We start from the raw sequence: 15,516 nt of genomic DNA, 5'->3' as shown, positions 1-15,516 counted from the left end.
ATTGTTCTCGGTGTAGACACTAATGTAGTTATTTTTCTCGGTGTAGACACTAATGTAGTTATTGTTCTCGGTGTAGACACTATTGTTCTCGGTGTAGACACTAATGTAGTTATTGTTCTCAGTGTAGACACTATTGTTCTCGGTGTAGACACTAATGTAGTTATTGTTGGTTGATGTGGATGCTAGTTATGGTTATAGTTATAGTTTTCGGTGTGGGTCTTTAAACTGTCAATCATTAGAAAGGCCAAATAAAGCATCATGAATCTACAATAGAGTTGTCCATGAGACCTGTACTCTATCACACTTATTCTGAAGCCGTTCCAGAAGTCTTTCTTTACACGGACAATTCTCACAAATCTCATTCAAACTTATGATCAATAAAAAATGGCACATTTGAACACTTTCTTGATGGCGTTAATTTCTTGTGCATCATGTGACTGACACAGTGAAAGCACACCGTGTCCCATGATGCTTTGCGTTGAGCTGATGATTATCTCTGGGACTGAGAGAGTGAAAGTCATTGCACCTGTTCTTGCAGATTGTCTCTGTGTGAAAAAGCCCTGTCTGAGTATCTGGACACCAAACGCTTGGCCTTTCCACGCTTCTACTTCATCTCCTCAGCTGACCTGCTCGACATCCTGTCCAGTGGCACTGACCCGCACCAGGTACACCACCCTGCACATCACACCCAGCATACAACCGTCCCTATCATGTGACATGTGTTTCTGTGTTAATGTTGCAGCACTCTGGATGAGCTTTGCTCATGGCTAAGCTGCATTTATTTGCCTCTTGCACACACTAGATGGCAGTGTTGATTCCTGCTTCCCAAATTGTCTTGAAGGCAAACTGCAAGTTTCCATATGTCACATTAGGACAAACTTGGACCGGAATAGCAGCTGTGCAGTTGTGAAGCATTGCGTTTTCTCCCTCAGGTTCAGAAACACCTTTCAAAGTTGTTTGACAATATGGCGAAGCTGAAGTTTGAGACGGACGGCGACGGCAAACTCACCAAGACGGGGCTGGGCATGTTCAGCAAGGAGGACGAGTACGTCCCCTTTAGCCAGTCCTGCGACTGCACTGGGCAGGTACAGCCGGCTTCGTCTGCACACCTTACCCACAATGCACCAGCAATTATCAGGAGGGCAATTAGAGGAGTTAGTTCACAGAGACACTGTGCAGCGTACTGTTTGCTAAAGGCATTATAGGGCTGAAATGACACCTCAAATCATGCTCTTGTTTGAGGAGAGGTGTGCTGTTACTCTTCTCAGTGACTAACAATATATCAGGTGAAATACTCCCCTAGATTTAGAGTCCAGAATATCAGAGATGCACTTTCCACAGGGAAACACGTTCTTCAGACAGGGTGTAAATGCAGTCATGTGTGGAGGATGTGCTGTTATAGTGCTGATAATGCTGTGGTTTACGCCACTGTCTAATCCTGCGGCTGAAGCTCTGCATTCTTGTGGAGTTTTGCTCCAGCACTCCTCAAACATCTGCTTATGGATTAGACAGATTGCATACATATTTGTAGTGGAACTAATTTACAGTATGAGGCTGCTGACAAGCTTCTCATGGCACTGGAGTGGTTTAATGCATGGAGCTGTGCTTGTTCAGGTGGAAGTGTGGCTGAACCGTGTTCTGGACGCCATGCGGGACACTGTGCGTCACGAGATGACCAAGGCCGTCAAGGCCTACTCAGAGAAGCCCAGGGAACAGTGGCTGTTCGACTACCCGGCACAGGTACGTCATCCATTAGCACTCATGAATCTGACACATCCCTCGGCTGATTGTCTCTGAACGAGAGAATATTTATGAGGAAATAGAATTGCTGCATAGAATTAAGATATTTCTGGCAGTATTACTATATCCGAGCCAGACACACCGTCTGCACGTGAAGACAAAATAAAGGCAGTTTTTTGGGGTGTTCGCAATCTGCCTAATAGCAACGGGGCAACAGTGATGAATGTGTCTTTAAATCATGATTATTCATTTGATATAGTGGATGCAAACGTCTGAGACCGAAAATGGGATTCAAAGTGTCATTTAAACCTGTGAATAAAAACTGCAGGGATTTGAAGAATGTGACAGAAAAGACATTCTCCTGGTCAATCCTCGAATCAGCACATGTGTGACATTGACAATTTCCTTGTACCTTCGCAAACTAAACAATCTGTTATGAACATGTTTTCATTTCTGAATTAAAATTCATTTTGATATTTCTTTTGAAGTGTTAAGTCGAAAATGTCGGAGTGAAATGACTGTCCGGATGTCATAATGAATAAAAAAGGAGGAAATTCTTGAAAATGAAAGTATTTTGGCATTTTCCTTCTTTTCTGCCAAACAAGTTTTTATTTTTATTAGATTTTTTTATTTTTTATTTCACAAATAACTAAATTGCAAGCAATATCACAAATAAATACAATAGAACAAGATACAAATGAGAGAAACTGTGCTCTTCAGGTTTTTCAGGTAGGTCTGAGAAGGTTTCAGGCACACACACAAAATGAATAGGTAAAAGTAATCAAATATAAAATAACACTGCATAGTCTTCACTGTACAACTTAAATATAGATTCATCCTTATGAAAGTTACAAACGTTCTTCAGTCAAGAGCAGTGTATGGAAGTAAAATAATGTCAAATGTTTTTGAAATAAAAAGCCTGTTGAATTGCACTACTTGAAAAAAAAATAGGCATTGCATTAACCATGCTTGCATTTTAACGCATTGTATTTTTAGGGCTTGCATTTTTATGGGCTGAAATTCAACATGGTTGAATATTTAAGCTGTGAATATTTCAATTAAAAACATTTCAAACACCTTTTTCATTATTAAAAATTCAATAATCCATATTCACCATTCATATTTCACTTCCAAAATATTCAAACTGTTAAAAAATACAACCAATAATATTCAACAGGCAATTTTCGGTCCATTTTATTTCGCTTTGCAAATTCGCTTCCACAAATTCAGTGGTTCAAATTCGACAGTAAATTCAACATTGACGTCCATGAACTGCAGGAAAAGCAGTAGATTGCCGAGCATACTCTCCATCTGCTGTTAGTCGACCTCACCAGCAGGGGGTGCAAAAGCGCTTGTTGTTGACGAAGACATTCATTCATAAAATGAAAATGATTATCTGTGTCAGTATATGCGGAAAAGATGATAAACACACAAAAGCTGTGTTTATGTTTCATTCAATAACTTCATTGTTATTTTCCCTGTGTATTCTACATGTCATCAGCTTTCTCTACCATGAACAGGATTATAATCGGTTTCCCTCAATTCCTCATACTCAAAGATTCCCCTTCCGTTGGGACAAAACGCTTAACGTAGCTTAATGGACTAATAATACAGTGATATAAAAGACCAATCTTGCACCTTATTAGGGAAGTAGGCTGTAGGCTACTATATAGGCTACAGGCAAGAAGATGGACTCAGAATATGAACTTAACGCGCAAAGTTTCATGCTGAGCTTTTCGTGATATACTGGCATAAAATCAACACTTGATCAATTAATACTAACACTTTCTCTTCTATTCTATTCTATTCTATTCTATTTTCTCTCTCTCTCTCTCTTTCTCTCTCTCTCTCTCTCTCTCTCTCTATATATATATATATATATATATATATATATATATAGAGAGAGAGAGAGAGAGAGAGAGAGAGAGAGAGAGAGAGAGAGAGAGAGTATGCCTACGTGTATTGCATTAGCTTAAACTGTCATAGCACTTGCATATTGTCCTCCTATTGTTAGTTTAACTGTAAATCGCTTTGGATAAAAGCGTTTGCTAAATGACTAAATGTAAAATTGGCTTGACATTGGACATTCGCACATTTAGGGACCGTCTCTAAAGTTGCATACAACATTGGCATACACGTTTCTAACTTCAATAGCAAACTTAAATTTATTTGAATAAATATCAAAAATCCAAAGGGTCCACATTATGCCTGACACTAAATGAACACTTTACAGTTGGTTTTATGACTGTAAGTCGTTCTATTCAAATGCTATCGGAGTTAGAAACGTGTATACCAAAGTCGTATACACTTTAGAGACGGTCCCTAAATGTGCGAATGTCCAACGTTAAGCCAACTTTATGCCAGTCTATCACTGGGAAACGCTCAGCATTAAGCTTTGCGCGTTATTCTGAGTCCATCTGCTTGCCTGCGAGTTTGGTCTTTTACATCACTGTAGTCCATTAAGCTACGTTAAGCGTTGTATATATGTCCAGCAGGGGAATCCTGAAGTATTGAGGGAAACCCTAATAGCCTGCATGCAGCACATCGCCACAATATAAAGTTAAGGCAACTAAACAACCAAGAGAAATATATGTCAACCTCAAAAATGTAACATTGGATCTGTATATCCGCATCGGGGAATAACATTATAATCTCGTTCACGGTAGAGAAATATGCATGTAGGCTACACAGGAAAAGTAACCGTGAAGACACTGAATTTAACATAAAACAGCCGTCATAATAATCACAAATACACTTACATTGCTATAAATTAGTTTTATGAATGAATGACTTGCTCTAATTTTGCTGGTCTTCGTCAACAACAAGCGCTTTTGCACCCCCTGCTGGTGAGGTTGACTAACAGCAGATGGAGAGTATGCTCGGCAATCTACTGCTTTTCCTGCAGTTCCTGGACGTCAATGTTGAATTTACTGTCGAATTTGAACCACTGAATTTGTGGAAGCGAATTTGCAAAGCGAAATAAAATAGACCGAAAATTGCCTGTTGAATATTATAGGTTGTATTTTTAAACAGTTTGAATATTTTGGAAGTGAAATATGAATGGTGAATATGGATTATTGAATTTTTAATAATGAAAAGGTGTTTGAAATGTTTTTAATTGAAATATTCACAGCTTAAATATTCAACCATGTTGAATTTCAGCCCATAAAAATGCAAGCCCTAAAAATACAATGCGTTAAAATGCAAGCATGGTTAATGCAATGCCTATTTTTTTCAAGTAGTGCAATACAACAGGCTTTTTATTTCAAAAACATTTGACATTATTTTACTTCCATACAGTGAGTAATAATTGTTGTTTGAATAACATTAATGACGACGGCAGCAGGAATATTAGGCTGCTGTCACTTTAAGACTTAATGGACATTTCTGATATACTGATACACATGTGTTTTCTGTCTCAACTGTTGACGTTCACTTAAGACACGTTCACTAGGATATTCGCCTGGACAGACATTTTGAAATAATTTTGTCTGTATTTGTCCGTTCATGCATACATAGTACTTAAATTGGCAAGGCTTAAAACATGTGCGACTGATAAAGTTTTGTGACGATTCAGTTCCGTATGTATATTTATATATATAGATATTGCATCAATACATTATATCTTTATTCATCTTCTTTTTCTTACACCTTGAACATGTGTGTGTGTGCATCTTACATTTTATTACTTTTTACGTGAACACAAGTATGTCAGTGACCCACATACTGTACCAAACACGAAGACATCCTGACATCAATGTGAAACTCTTCACTCATCGTCACTGTTGCTGTGTGTGTTTCCACAGGTGGCTCTCACCTGCACTCAGATCTGGTGGTCCTCTGATGTAGGCTTTGCGTTCTCCAGCCTGGAGCAGAGATATGAGAACGCAATGAAGGAACACTATAAAAAGCAAGTGAGTCAGCTGAACACCCTCATCACCATGCTGATTGGCCAGCTCACTCCTGGAGACCGGCAGAAGGTCATGACCATCTGCACCATTGACGTCCATGCGAGAGACGTGGTGGAAAAGATCATTGTGCAGAAGGTACAGCTCTTTGTCTCCATTTCATCTGCCCATATCAAGAGTTATTTTCTTCAGATTCCTGCAGATGAGCTGAGCCCACACATGCATTAGGGGTCTCATAGGAGAATATTCAATTCTGGCTCTATTCACACAATTTGCCAGCATAATGAAAGTCTCGATGTGCTCTCATGTGATTTACTCATATTTCGGTCTCACTTGAAGGCCTACGGTTCTGTAGAATAGAAGTCAGATTGGCTTGAGGCCTTTTCACATGATTGGCATCAGGGTTTTAACGTCGACCTCTGCATTGCAGACAGCGTCACTGGAAGCTGATGTTAGGCGATCGCTCAATAGCCAGAAAGCAGGAGCACATTAAACAGTGGAAACATGTATTTGAGTTTAGAACTGAAAAAACTCCTGAAGATTGAAAGAGAGAACAACGTGTGCATGAACACTTATAGATAAGAAATACTGTATTTTTGTTCACGAAACGTGATTTTATTTCTGTAAACAATTGATCTGAGTTCTAAAACTAAACAGTAATAATGAGTTGTCTCTCCTGATATTGTGATATTGTGTATTCCTAAACACTACTAGACTCTGAATTTATTCCAAACGCACTGCATAGGTCATGTGAATCATTGGCGGCCTTCAGAAGTAGAGATGGTTTGATCTTTGAACACACGATGCGATGCTTGACTGAAACACTGCATGGGTTAACGTGGAGTTCACTGTGTGAGTCATGTGAACAGGCCTTCAGGCTCCTCATAAGAGAATATTCAATTCTGCCTCTATTCACACCATTTGCCAGCATAATTCAGTCTCGATGTGCTCTCATGCCATTGCTCATATTGTGTTCTCACTGGAAGACCTCCTGCTAATCCTTCACTCTCCTCTTTCTCAGGTGGAGAGCTCTCAGGCCTTTCTCTGGCTGTCCCAACTCCGGCACCGCTGGGGCGAGGAGAAGCACTGCTTCGCCAACATCTGCGACGCACAGTTCCTCTACTCGTACGAGTACCTGGGCAACACTCCTCGATTAGTTATCACTCCGCTCACAGACAGGTGAGACGCCCTGACGGACAGCTTTAGGTCTGAAGTGACTCGTTTTGAACATCCTCACAGAGACGCAGGCGCCCACTAAACCGTGAGTCCCTCAGATGGCCTTATGCTGAAAGAGGACAGGCTGCTCGGGAGGATCTGTCTTCAGCGCTCGACCCTTTGAAAGCATAACAAAGCAGAGACGCTCCTGTTTGATGGTCAAGTAAATGGCAGTGCAGCTTCCCGAGCATATGGTGCGTCTCTGAGCTCTGCTGACCGCGTGTCACGTCTGTCTTTCATTCTCACTGAGGAGAGCGAGTGTGCAGACACATGACACCGGTGGCACAGATGGCTCCATTAAGATACGCGGCCGCTGAAACTGATTCATCTGCATCGCTGGCTCACTTACAGAGTTTTCTTAAAGCTTTAAATTAGTTTCCCCAAAAATATTTCTTTTGCTGTTTTGCTTGGTTTACTATAAAATCAATATTTCAACCTTGCAAGCTTAACAAAAACTCTCCAGACTTGCATGTTATGAATTAGGGATCATGACAAATGTACACTATTGTTCAAAAGTTTGGGATTGGAAAGATATTTTTTAAAGAAATTAATACTTCAGTTCGGAAAGGACGCACTAAATTGATCAAAAGTGACAGTAAAGACATTTATAATGTTGTATGTCAAATAAATGCTGCTCTTTTGAATTTTATATTCATCAAAGAATCTTGAAAAACCACAGTTTCCACAGAAAGACGAAGCAGCACAACTGTTTTAGATTTTATTTTATTGATAATAATCATAAATGACCATCAAATCATCATATTAGAATGATTTCTGAAGGATCATGTGACACTGAAGACTGGAGTAAATTCAGCTTTGATATACAACACACATATACAACTTTTTAGTTCAACATAACACAGTTGATCTGACTCGTAAGTAATCATTCTCAATTCCCTAAAAAAATAATCAGAATCAGATTGTTTTCCTAGACTAGCAGCGGATGTTGATTCGGGAACATTGCCTGTTTGTGTACATTATGTAAAACAGTGCCGTCCTTGCTTAATAATGCAAATTATCTTCACTGAAGGACTCTTCAGGGGTAAAGGCTTGCCAAATATCCTGTGTTTGTTCTCCGCACAGGTCATCAGTAAACACACCACAGGCAATGTGGAGCATCAGGTATAAAAGGTGATCCGTTCTCCCAGAGTCGAGCCGTTTGCTCAGACTGGGTCTCTGGTCACCACTGTAATAACAGGACTTTAGCTGTGGGGAAACAGTTGCATTTGAGGAAGTCTATATTTATACGCCACATATTGTATGCAACTGAACATTCGTGTTGGTGTTTGTCTGCTAAAGCTTGTTCTTCTCCTCTGGAATCTCGAATGCAGATGTTACATCACACTGACCCAGTCACTGCATCTGGTCATGAGCGGAGCCCCGGCTGGACCCGCCGGCACCGGCAAAACCGAGACCACCAAGGACCTGGGCCGAGCCCTGGGCATCATGGTCTACGTGTTCAACTGCTCCGAGCAGATGGACTACAAGGTGACCAGAACTAAGAGCATCACAGGCTGTTGAAATGGGCTTTAGTATCGACATTTACATTCATGCATTTGGCTTATGCTTTTATCCACAGTCACTTACACTTACACTGAAGGAGTACTGTTGATCAGTTCGTGCATTCCACGCAAATTGAACCCTTGATCTCGGGTTCTGCTCCAACGTGTGAACGAATGAACAGGAACAGTACTGTATCCCACAATGCAATGGGACTTGAGTGTCCTGTAGCAGTAGCAGTAACTGATGCACGAACCCCAGTGTAAGATGGCTGTGATTCAGGAAAGAATGATGATGATAACTGTAGACTGGCCAGAGATTAATGTTCCCTGAAAATATTTCTGCAATCATATCATGTGTGTTTTCTATCAGCTGTTTATAATCAGAACTAGAGATGCCAAATTCACAAATGAATCACTATTTTGATCTAATCGCTAAACTAGTTTGCAAAAAGGTTTGCTTCATTCAGTTCACCAACCAAACTCCCTGAGTGGTTTGCAGCAGAGTCTCTCTATGCTTTATAAGGCTGGATGAGGCCATATTTCCTGCATTTCACTGTACAGAACTCGTCTTGTAATGTTTATCAGTGGCGCGGCAGCTCTTTATTGCTCATGAGTGACTCTGCACTTCAGGTAAACACAGTTATGGCCTTCCATAAGAGTGTGGAAATATGGGGACATGTGACTGATGGAAAGCTAGAAACGCTCCTTATAATATTCTCTTTTCAATATAACAGTGTTGTTTTGATCGGAACAGCTTTTAATCAAGTTCACAGCGAGCTCTGAGCTCTCTGTGATGAATCTGAGTGTCCGTGTTATTGCTCTACACCTCGCCTGATCCTGTCCTCCGTCTCACGAGAGATCTCGCTCATCATGGGGTCCATTAGTGAAGCTCTGAGGCTGGGCTTGTTTACATCTGAAGCCGTATCAGTATTCTGGCCTCGATGGAGACGTGTTGATCTCATCTTTACTGACCACTGCTGACACCCAGTCTATATATCAGTGTACATGCATCACCAGTAATGTGCGTCACATAATCACATTTCTTTTATGATGTAACAGTGCATTACATAATCAGATTACTTTTTATGTAATGAGTAAGTAACGGATTACAAGTAACATGCATTTTGTAATGAGATTACTTTTTTATGTAATGAATAAAGCGACGCATTAACGAGTAATGCATTACTTTATAAATGTACACATTACTATTTATTTGTATTTTTAAATTTGCATAACACGTTGCGTAGACTTGCACACTCATGCGTGCGGGAATAGACAAAAAGTAAAAAAGAAACAAAGAACATTACTTACAATAAAAAGAAATATAACCCGTAATGTTCACAGATCTTCTGGCAAACAGGAGCTCTAGGGCTCAGGAAATATTCCAAGTGCTCAGAGTATAAAAATCTTCTATATGTGTTTTTAAAGAAAGTTAAGGTGTGTTAAATAGGTTATGTTGTGAATGCATTACTGTTTACTAAAAAACACTTCACAGTGAAATAAACAATGTCTTGGAAGAGATCGAGACATAAAGTAATGCAAGAGTAACTTAACACATTATAATCAGTAAAAAGTAATGCAATTAGTTATTTTTTAGGGAGAAACGCAATATTAGAACGCATTACTTTTTTTAAAGTAAGTTTTCCCTGCACTGGTCAGAGACGGTGAGACGCTGGTTACTCTGGAGCGCAGAGAGAGTTTAGAGTATCAGTGTGTTCATGCTAATGCTGCTCATCCACCCAGAAAACTCCTGCTTAGCATTTGTTGTCCTTGTTTATAAGCTGTGATTTCAGCGGAGCGAGGACCGTGAGCTCATTTCTAGAAAACAAAAGATTTCCTGCATAATTTTGCGTGATTCTGTCGGTTGCGATTGATGCTTTCCCATGATGCACTCATAAGTCTCTGGTTTCTCTCCCTCAGTCATGTGGCAACATCTACAAAGGCCTGGCACAAACAGGAGCCTGGGGCTGTTTCGACGAGTTCAACCGGATCTCAGTGGAGGTGCTGTCTGTGGTGGCGGTGCAGGTGAGAGAGCACAGCGGCTCAGGACTGTGGGAAGTGATCGGCATCTGGTGTTCGCCTTCGAGATTTAATGCCTTGCAATTCACAGTTTACGCAACGAAGCTGAAGACAATGTGTGCTGGAGCTGTAATGAATCGTCATCATTATGCTGGCAGACGCCATTAGATGAGGATGATGATGATGATGATGATGATGATGATGATGATGATGTGTAGCTGCTCGTCCTTTAGACACATTTAGTTCTGATTCAGTGCGACAGGTTTTAATGGGCAATTCCTGGAACTGCGCACTTTTACTTTGAAAGCCAGAAAGACTCGTCTGACACTGAAAGGTGTTTCTTCCTTGTAATAAAAATTGAATTAGCTTTCCTTTTGTAGTGTTTTCAGACATCAGCTGTCATGAGGAACAGTGAATCAGAACATCAGAGTAATGATACGAGCCCTCGGATGAGCGAAGAGTGCCTGTTGTTTAACTTATCCATTTTCAGTAGGAGGATATTTCTCAGGAATGTAGTCCATCGAAATAGTATTTTTCACAAAGACAGAAAGAATCAATTATTCACTTGGTTAAGCTAAAACAAACAGAAGAAGCTCCAGACGTCTCAGTGTTGAGAGAGGAACTCACTGCAGCTCTCCTGTGGAGCACGAGGTGTTTAGTCTGAGCTCCACACACTGGAAGTCAGTGAGGAAACAAAACACAGCTTTGTGTGAGTCTGAAGAGACTGAACTCACTAAAAGTCTTGCTTCACAGAGTTGGTCACCATTCACAGTCACTGTATGTGAAAAAGCAGCTTGGACTTGCTGCTAAATTTTCATGTACCATAAATGGCTTAAATATAAAATATAGCCCTATATATAAATATATTAAATATATGAAAACGTACCAGCAAGTTCAGGCTGCTTTATATATATATATATATATATAATTGTATTTATTATTATTTGTGAAAAAAGCGTTTGCTTTTGTGTTCCACAGAACACAGTCAGTCATATGGTTGCATTAAAATGTGAATTCCTCAAGCATGTCCGCTCACCTGTGTGCCGGTCCCCCTCTCAGGAGGAGTTCGGTCCTCTGCTGTCTCAGCTGCTCTTAATGCACGCCTGTGCTTGGCTTAGATGCGTTGCTATAGAACAATATGTAATATTCATGAAGGCGCTATGTAGTGTGGGATTGGGAGTTCATGTGAGGCCGTGGCAAAGTAACGGCTCATATCTTATTCCATCAGCAATATGCGACTCATGCTAATGTTATATGTCAGTGTTTATCTGCCTCTAGCGGAGCTCTCTCAGACTGTCCTCAGTGCCGAGGCGCCTGAATCACTTGTGTTTCGCTGACACTAAACTCATCCACTCACCCTGCGAGACTGAACATTCGGTGTGACGCATTAATCCGATTAGATCGTTTTTGATTGTCGCTTCATTAAATATTCCATTAAAGCCTGTGTCCCGATATAGTGATTAATCTCTGGCCTGTAATTCCTCTCTGTCTCACAGTGACCAGTGGCAAATATGAATTTATTACAGAAAATTCTATTTGATTATTTCATCAAGGTCAGTGGATCTGGCCGTTTAACAAGACATGCCTCTTGTACAGTTTCCTATAGGCTTTATAAGAGTTAGAGAGCACACCCGTGATCGCTCGCTTCTCAGTGGCCTACTTTCTGGAAGGGTTTTTATTTTATTTATGAAGTTCTTAAAGGGGTCATGTCTTGGATTTTTTAAATATATATATAATTTTAATATGTTCCTTGAGGTTCACTTATAATGTTATTTTTTATTTTTTTTGCACTATGTATATTGTCATCCCTCATTCTGACCGTGTCTAAAATGACCCGTTTTTAAAGCGCGGCTCCTTTAAGGCGTGTCAGTGAACGCCCACTGTTATGATTGGCTTACGGCATTGCATTGGAAACAGTCTCGGCCACTCAGCAACTCAAACACTGTCCGTACTGTGCGTTCACACCGCCTGCCAGCGACGCCGTAGGAAGATTCGTGGGCAGAGATCCAATGCTTCGTCTTTTTTTAAGAAGCTGCAAAGAAAACAAGCATGTTGATGGTTATTAGTGCAGACTGGCCATAGGGTATAGGTTAACCTCATGGAATCTGTTAAATGTGAAAGTAAGATATCGGTCGATAGAAAGAACTTAACAATTATAGTGACATGTTTGCTAACGAAAATAAACCAATTAAAAGCCATTTGTGTTCATGGTTAAGTGCTAATCTAATTTGCATTTGCTGAAAAACAAGCATTCTAGCATTGAAAAAGAATGACTTCCATCCACTGACGCTCTCGCCGGCGGCGGTGTGCACAGATATAGAGCTATGAAAGGGTACAATGACTTCTTATATGTCAACAGATCAAGAAAATGTAAGATTTCGTTTGTCATTTTGCATGTTATACAGTATTTTCAATGAACGTTTCTTTATGTATTGCAAAATAATCAAACGTACAGAAATAAAAAGTTGTTTAAAAGTGCAAACTCGATTACATGATTTGCAACGCTTCACTTTAGTAAGCAGCTTTCCCAGCGTAACATAGACTTCTCTGGGTAGTGGATTATGGGAAGCTGTTAAACACAGTTCAGTCAGGGAGATCTCATCTTCATTATGGCTTCCACAGATGTTCATCTCAGAGCTCATGGCACATCTCACTAAAAAGGGTTATTGTTGTTCAGGAAATGAATGTGATTTTGCACTCTTATGATTTATTCTGACTTTCTCATTGGTTCTGAAGAGCAAGTAACACATATTCTGTGTCGTTTATATTGTCAACGTATGATCCATCAGGTCAAAAGTATTCAAGATGCCATTCGAGACAAGAAGAAGAGGTTTAACTTCATGGGCGAGGATGTAAACCTGGTCCCTTCGGTGGGCATCTTCATCACCATGAACCCCGGATACGCCGGCAGGACCGAGCTGCCGGAGAACCTCAAGGCTCTCTTCAGGTGCGCTGAGGATTTGCATTTCATTACGAGTCGTTCTGCCGTTTCACACATCAGCATCTGAATCCTGCTCATAAGGAGACCGGATGCCACCTGCACTCTTTTATTACAGAGATTTACAAGTTTACAATTCATTTTTACCGTCCATATCCAGCAGTAAAGAGCTCTGTGTTGCTCTGTAGAGCCAGCATTCATAAACATTTTAATTTGACCAGCAATACTTTACTTGCGGCTGCACTGGATTCACGTTCACAGGCGATGAGCCGCGTCCCAGGTGTGGTCCTCCGTCAGGGTCTCTTGGCCTGCAGGGATTGATGGATGTACTGATGTGTTGTGTTGTGGATCAGCAGGTGTCCGTCTCATGAAGAGTCCAGAAAGAGCCCGTTATTTAATAGATGAGAACTGAAAGTACATATTTCACTCATACTGTATAATATTTTAAAATGAATGTTTTAGGCCTGTAATCAGTTATGTTCTATAGCAGTCTACTTCGAAACATACCTAAAAGAATATTAAAGGCCAAAACACAGCTATAGAGCACATGTAACCGCGATCACTCATTTTCAGAGGCGTATTTTTTCCCGTTTGTTTTCTCCATAGTGATTTATGAAGCACTCATTTATAAACCTTTTTTAAAAATAATTTTAATGTTCCTTGAGGTTCACTTATTATGTTAATAAAAAAATTTGCACAAAAAACTAACATGCATGTGTAAATATGTATATTTGGTCTGAAATGATCAGTTTTTTATGTGACTGATCCACAAAACAAAAACGCCTCAGGCATCACATCAGTAACTGTGTGTCTGTAGGCCTATAGTGTCAGCAGTAGTGGTGATGAACCCAGCCGTGTGCAGTAGTTCCAGAGCCTGATCTGCATGTATGATGTGTTTGCAGGCTCACAGTCACGATGTTGTTCTGTGTGTGTGTGTGTGTGTGTGTGTGTGTGTGTGTCCGGCAGGCCGTGTGCGATGGTGGTGCCAGACTTCGAGCTCATCTGTGAGATCATGTTGGTGGCCGAGGGTTTCATCGAGGCTCGACTTTTGGCCAGAAAATTCATCACTCTCTATGAGCTCTGCAAGGAGTTGCTCTCCAAACAGGTTGAGAAGTGTTTCTGCTGTCGCTCTAATCCATCACACTGTTCTTACAGATGTTTCAGATCAAGGCCTTCTGCTCTTCTAGCGTTGTGAGGAATGTTTACCTGTCGTCGGGACTTTATATGCGATGTTATGAGACGTCCAATTGTTCTCTAATAAAAATGCCGTCAATCCCACTATCATCGTTCTGTTACTCTATACATTGTTTTGATACACACTGTGGAATCTGTGAATGGGAAAGCCTTGTTGAGCAGTGTGTAGCAGCGTCTGTCCTGCGGATGCAGATGATTGGACTCTCGTTGAGTCTCCTGTTTGTCCGTGTCTCTGTCGTCACAGGATCACTATGACTGGGGTCTGCGGGCCATCAAGTCAGTGCTGGTGGTGGCCGGTTCCCTGAAGAGAGGAGATCCACGCAGACCCGAGGACCAGGTGCTGATGAGAGCCCTGAGAGACTTCAACGTCCCGAAGATCGTGACCGATGACATGCCTGTGTTCATGGGCCTCATCGGGGACCTCTTCCCGGCCCTCGACGTGCCGCGTAAACGGGACATGGACTTCGAGAAATTTGTCAAGCAGTCCGTGTTGGACCTCAAACTGCAGCCCGAGGACAACTTTGTGCTAAAGGTGAGTTCAGGTGACACGTGCCCGCTCATCTCTGTCCGGTCTGCTCTACTGTAATGCACCTCACCAGAGTTATCATAAACTACAGCTAAACATCAGATCACTGGCCAATCCGTGTGGGGTTTTCAATAGCCGATTAACTAAAGAGCATTACAGATGTAGATCCATATTTGGATTCCATATTCACTGTTTTGTGATAGAAGTGAAATCGTATGGAAATGTATTGATTTGTGACTGAAGAACACTCTTCCCAGCTATTTCTGGGAAGGCGCCTGAACAGAATCTCACAGGAACCTACATTTTTGTCATATTAACTTTGGATGTGAAACTGAACTTGGTTAAACATGTGGCTTTTTAGACTCCACATAGCTTTGTCAAATATATATTTTGTATAAAATAGAAAATGTTTTGTACAGTGCATTTGCTTTACAGTAAACATATATACAGTATACACACATTTATTATAATATG

General features: G+C 40.8%; 1 protein-coding gene across 1 annotated transcript in view; it reads left to right on the top strand.

Annotated features, from left to right (window-relative positions):
• The window catches only part of dnah9 (dynein, axonemal, heavy chain 9), a 144,971-nt gene that overhangs the window by 27,102 nt on the left and 102,353 nt on the right, over window positions 1-15,516 (top strand). Inside the window, 10 exon segments of the mRNA XM_082152581.1 lie at window positions 539-665; window positions 933-1,085; window positions 1,615-1,740; window positions 5,547-5,786; window positions 6,670-6,827; window positions 8,195-8,351; window positions 10,286-10,390; window positions 13,174-13,331; window positions 14,289-14,427; window positions 14,761-15,048. Coding sequence (XP_082008707.1) covers window positions 539-665; window positions 933-1,085; window positions 1,615-1,740; window positions 5,547-5,786; window positions 6,670-6,827; window positions 8,195-8,351; window positions 10,286-10,390; window positions 13,174-13,331; window positions 14,289-14,427; window positions 14,761-15,048 — 1,651 coding nt within the window.

This window comes from Leuciscus leuciscus (genome assembly GCF_965113295.1).
Source record: "Leuciscus leuciscus genome assembly, chromosome: 21".
Lineage (NCBI taxonomy): Eukaryota > Metazoa > Chordata > Actinopteri > Cypriniformes > Leuciscidae > Leuciscus > Leuciscus leuciscus.
The sequence above is the reverse complement of the archived record's forward strand: the minus strand, read 5'-3'. Positions and strand labels throughout refer to the sequence as shown.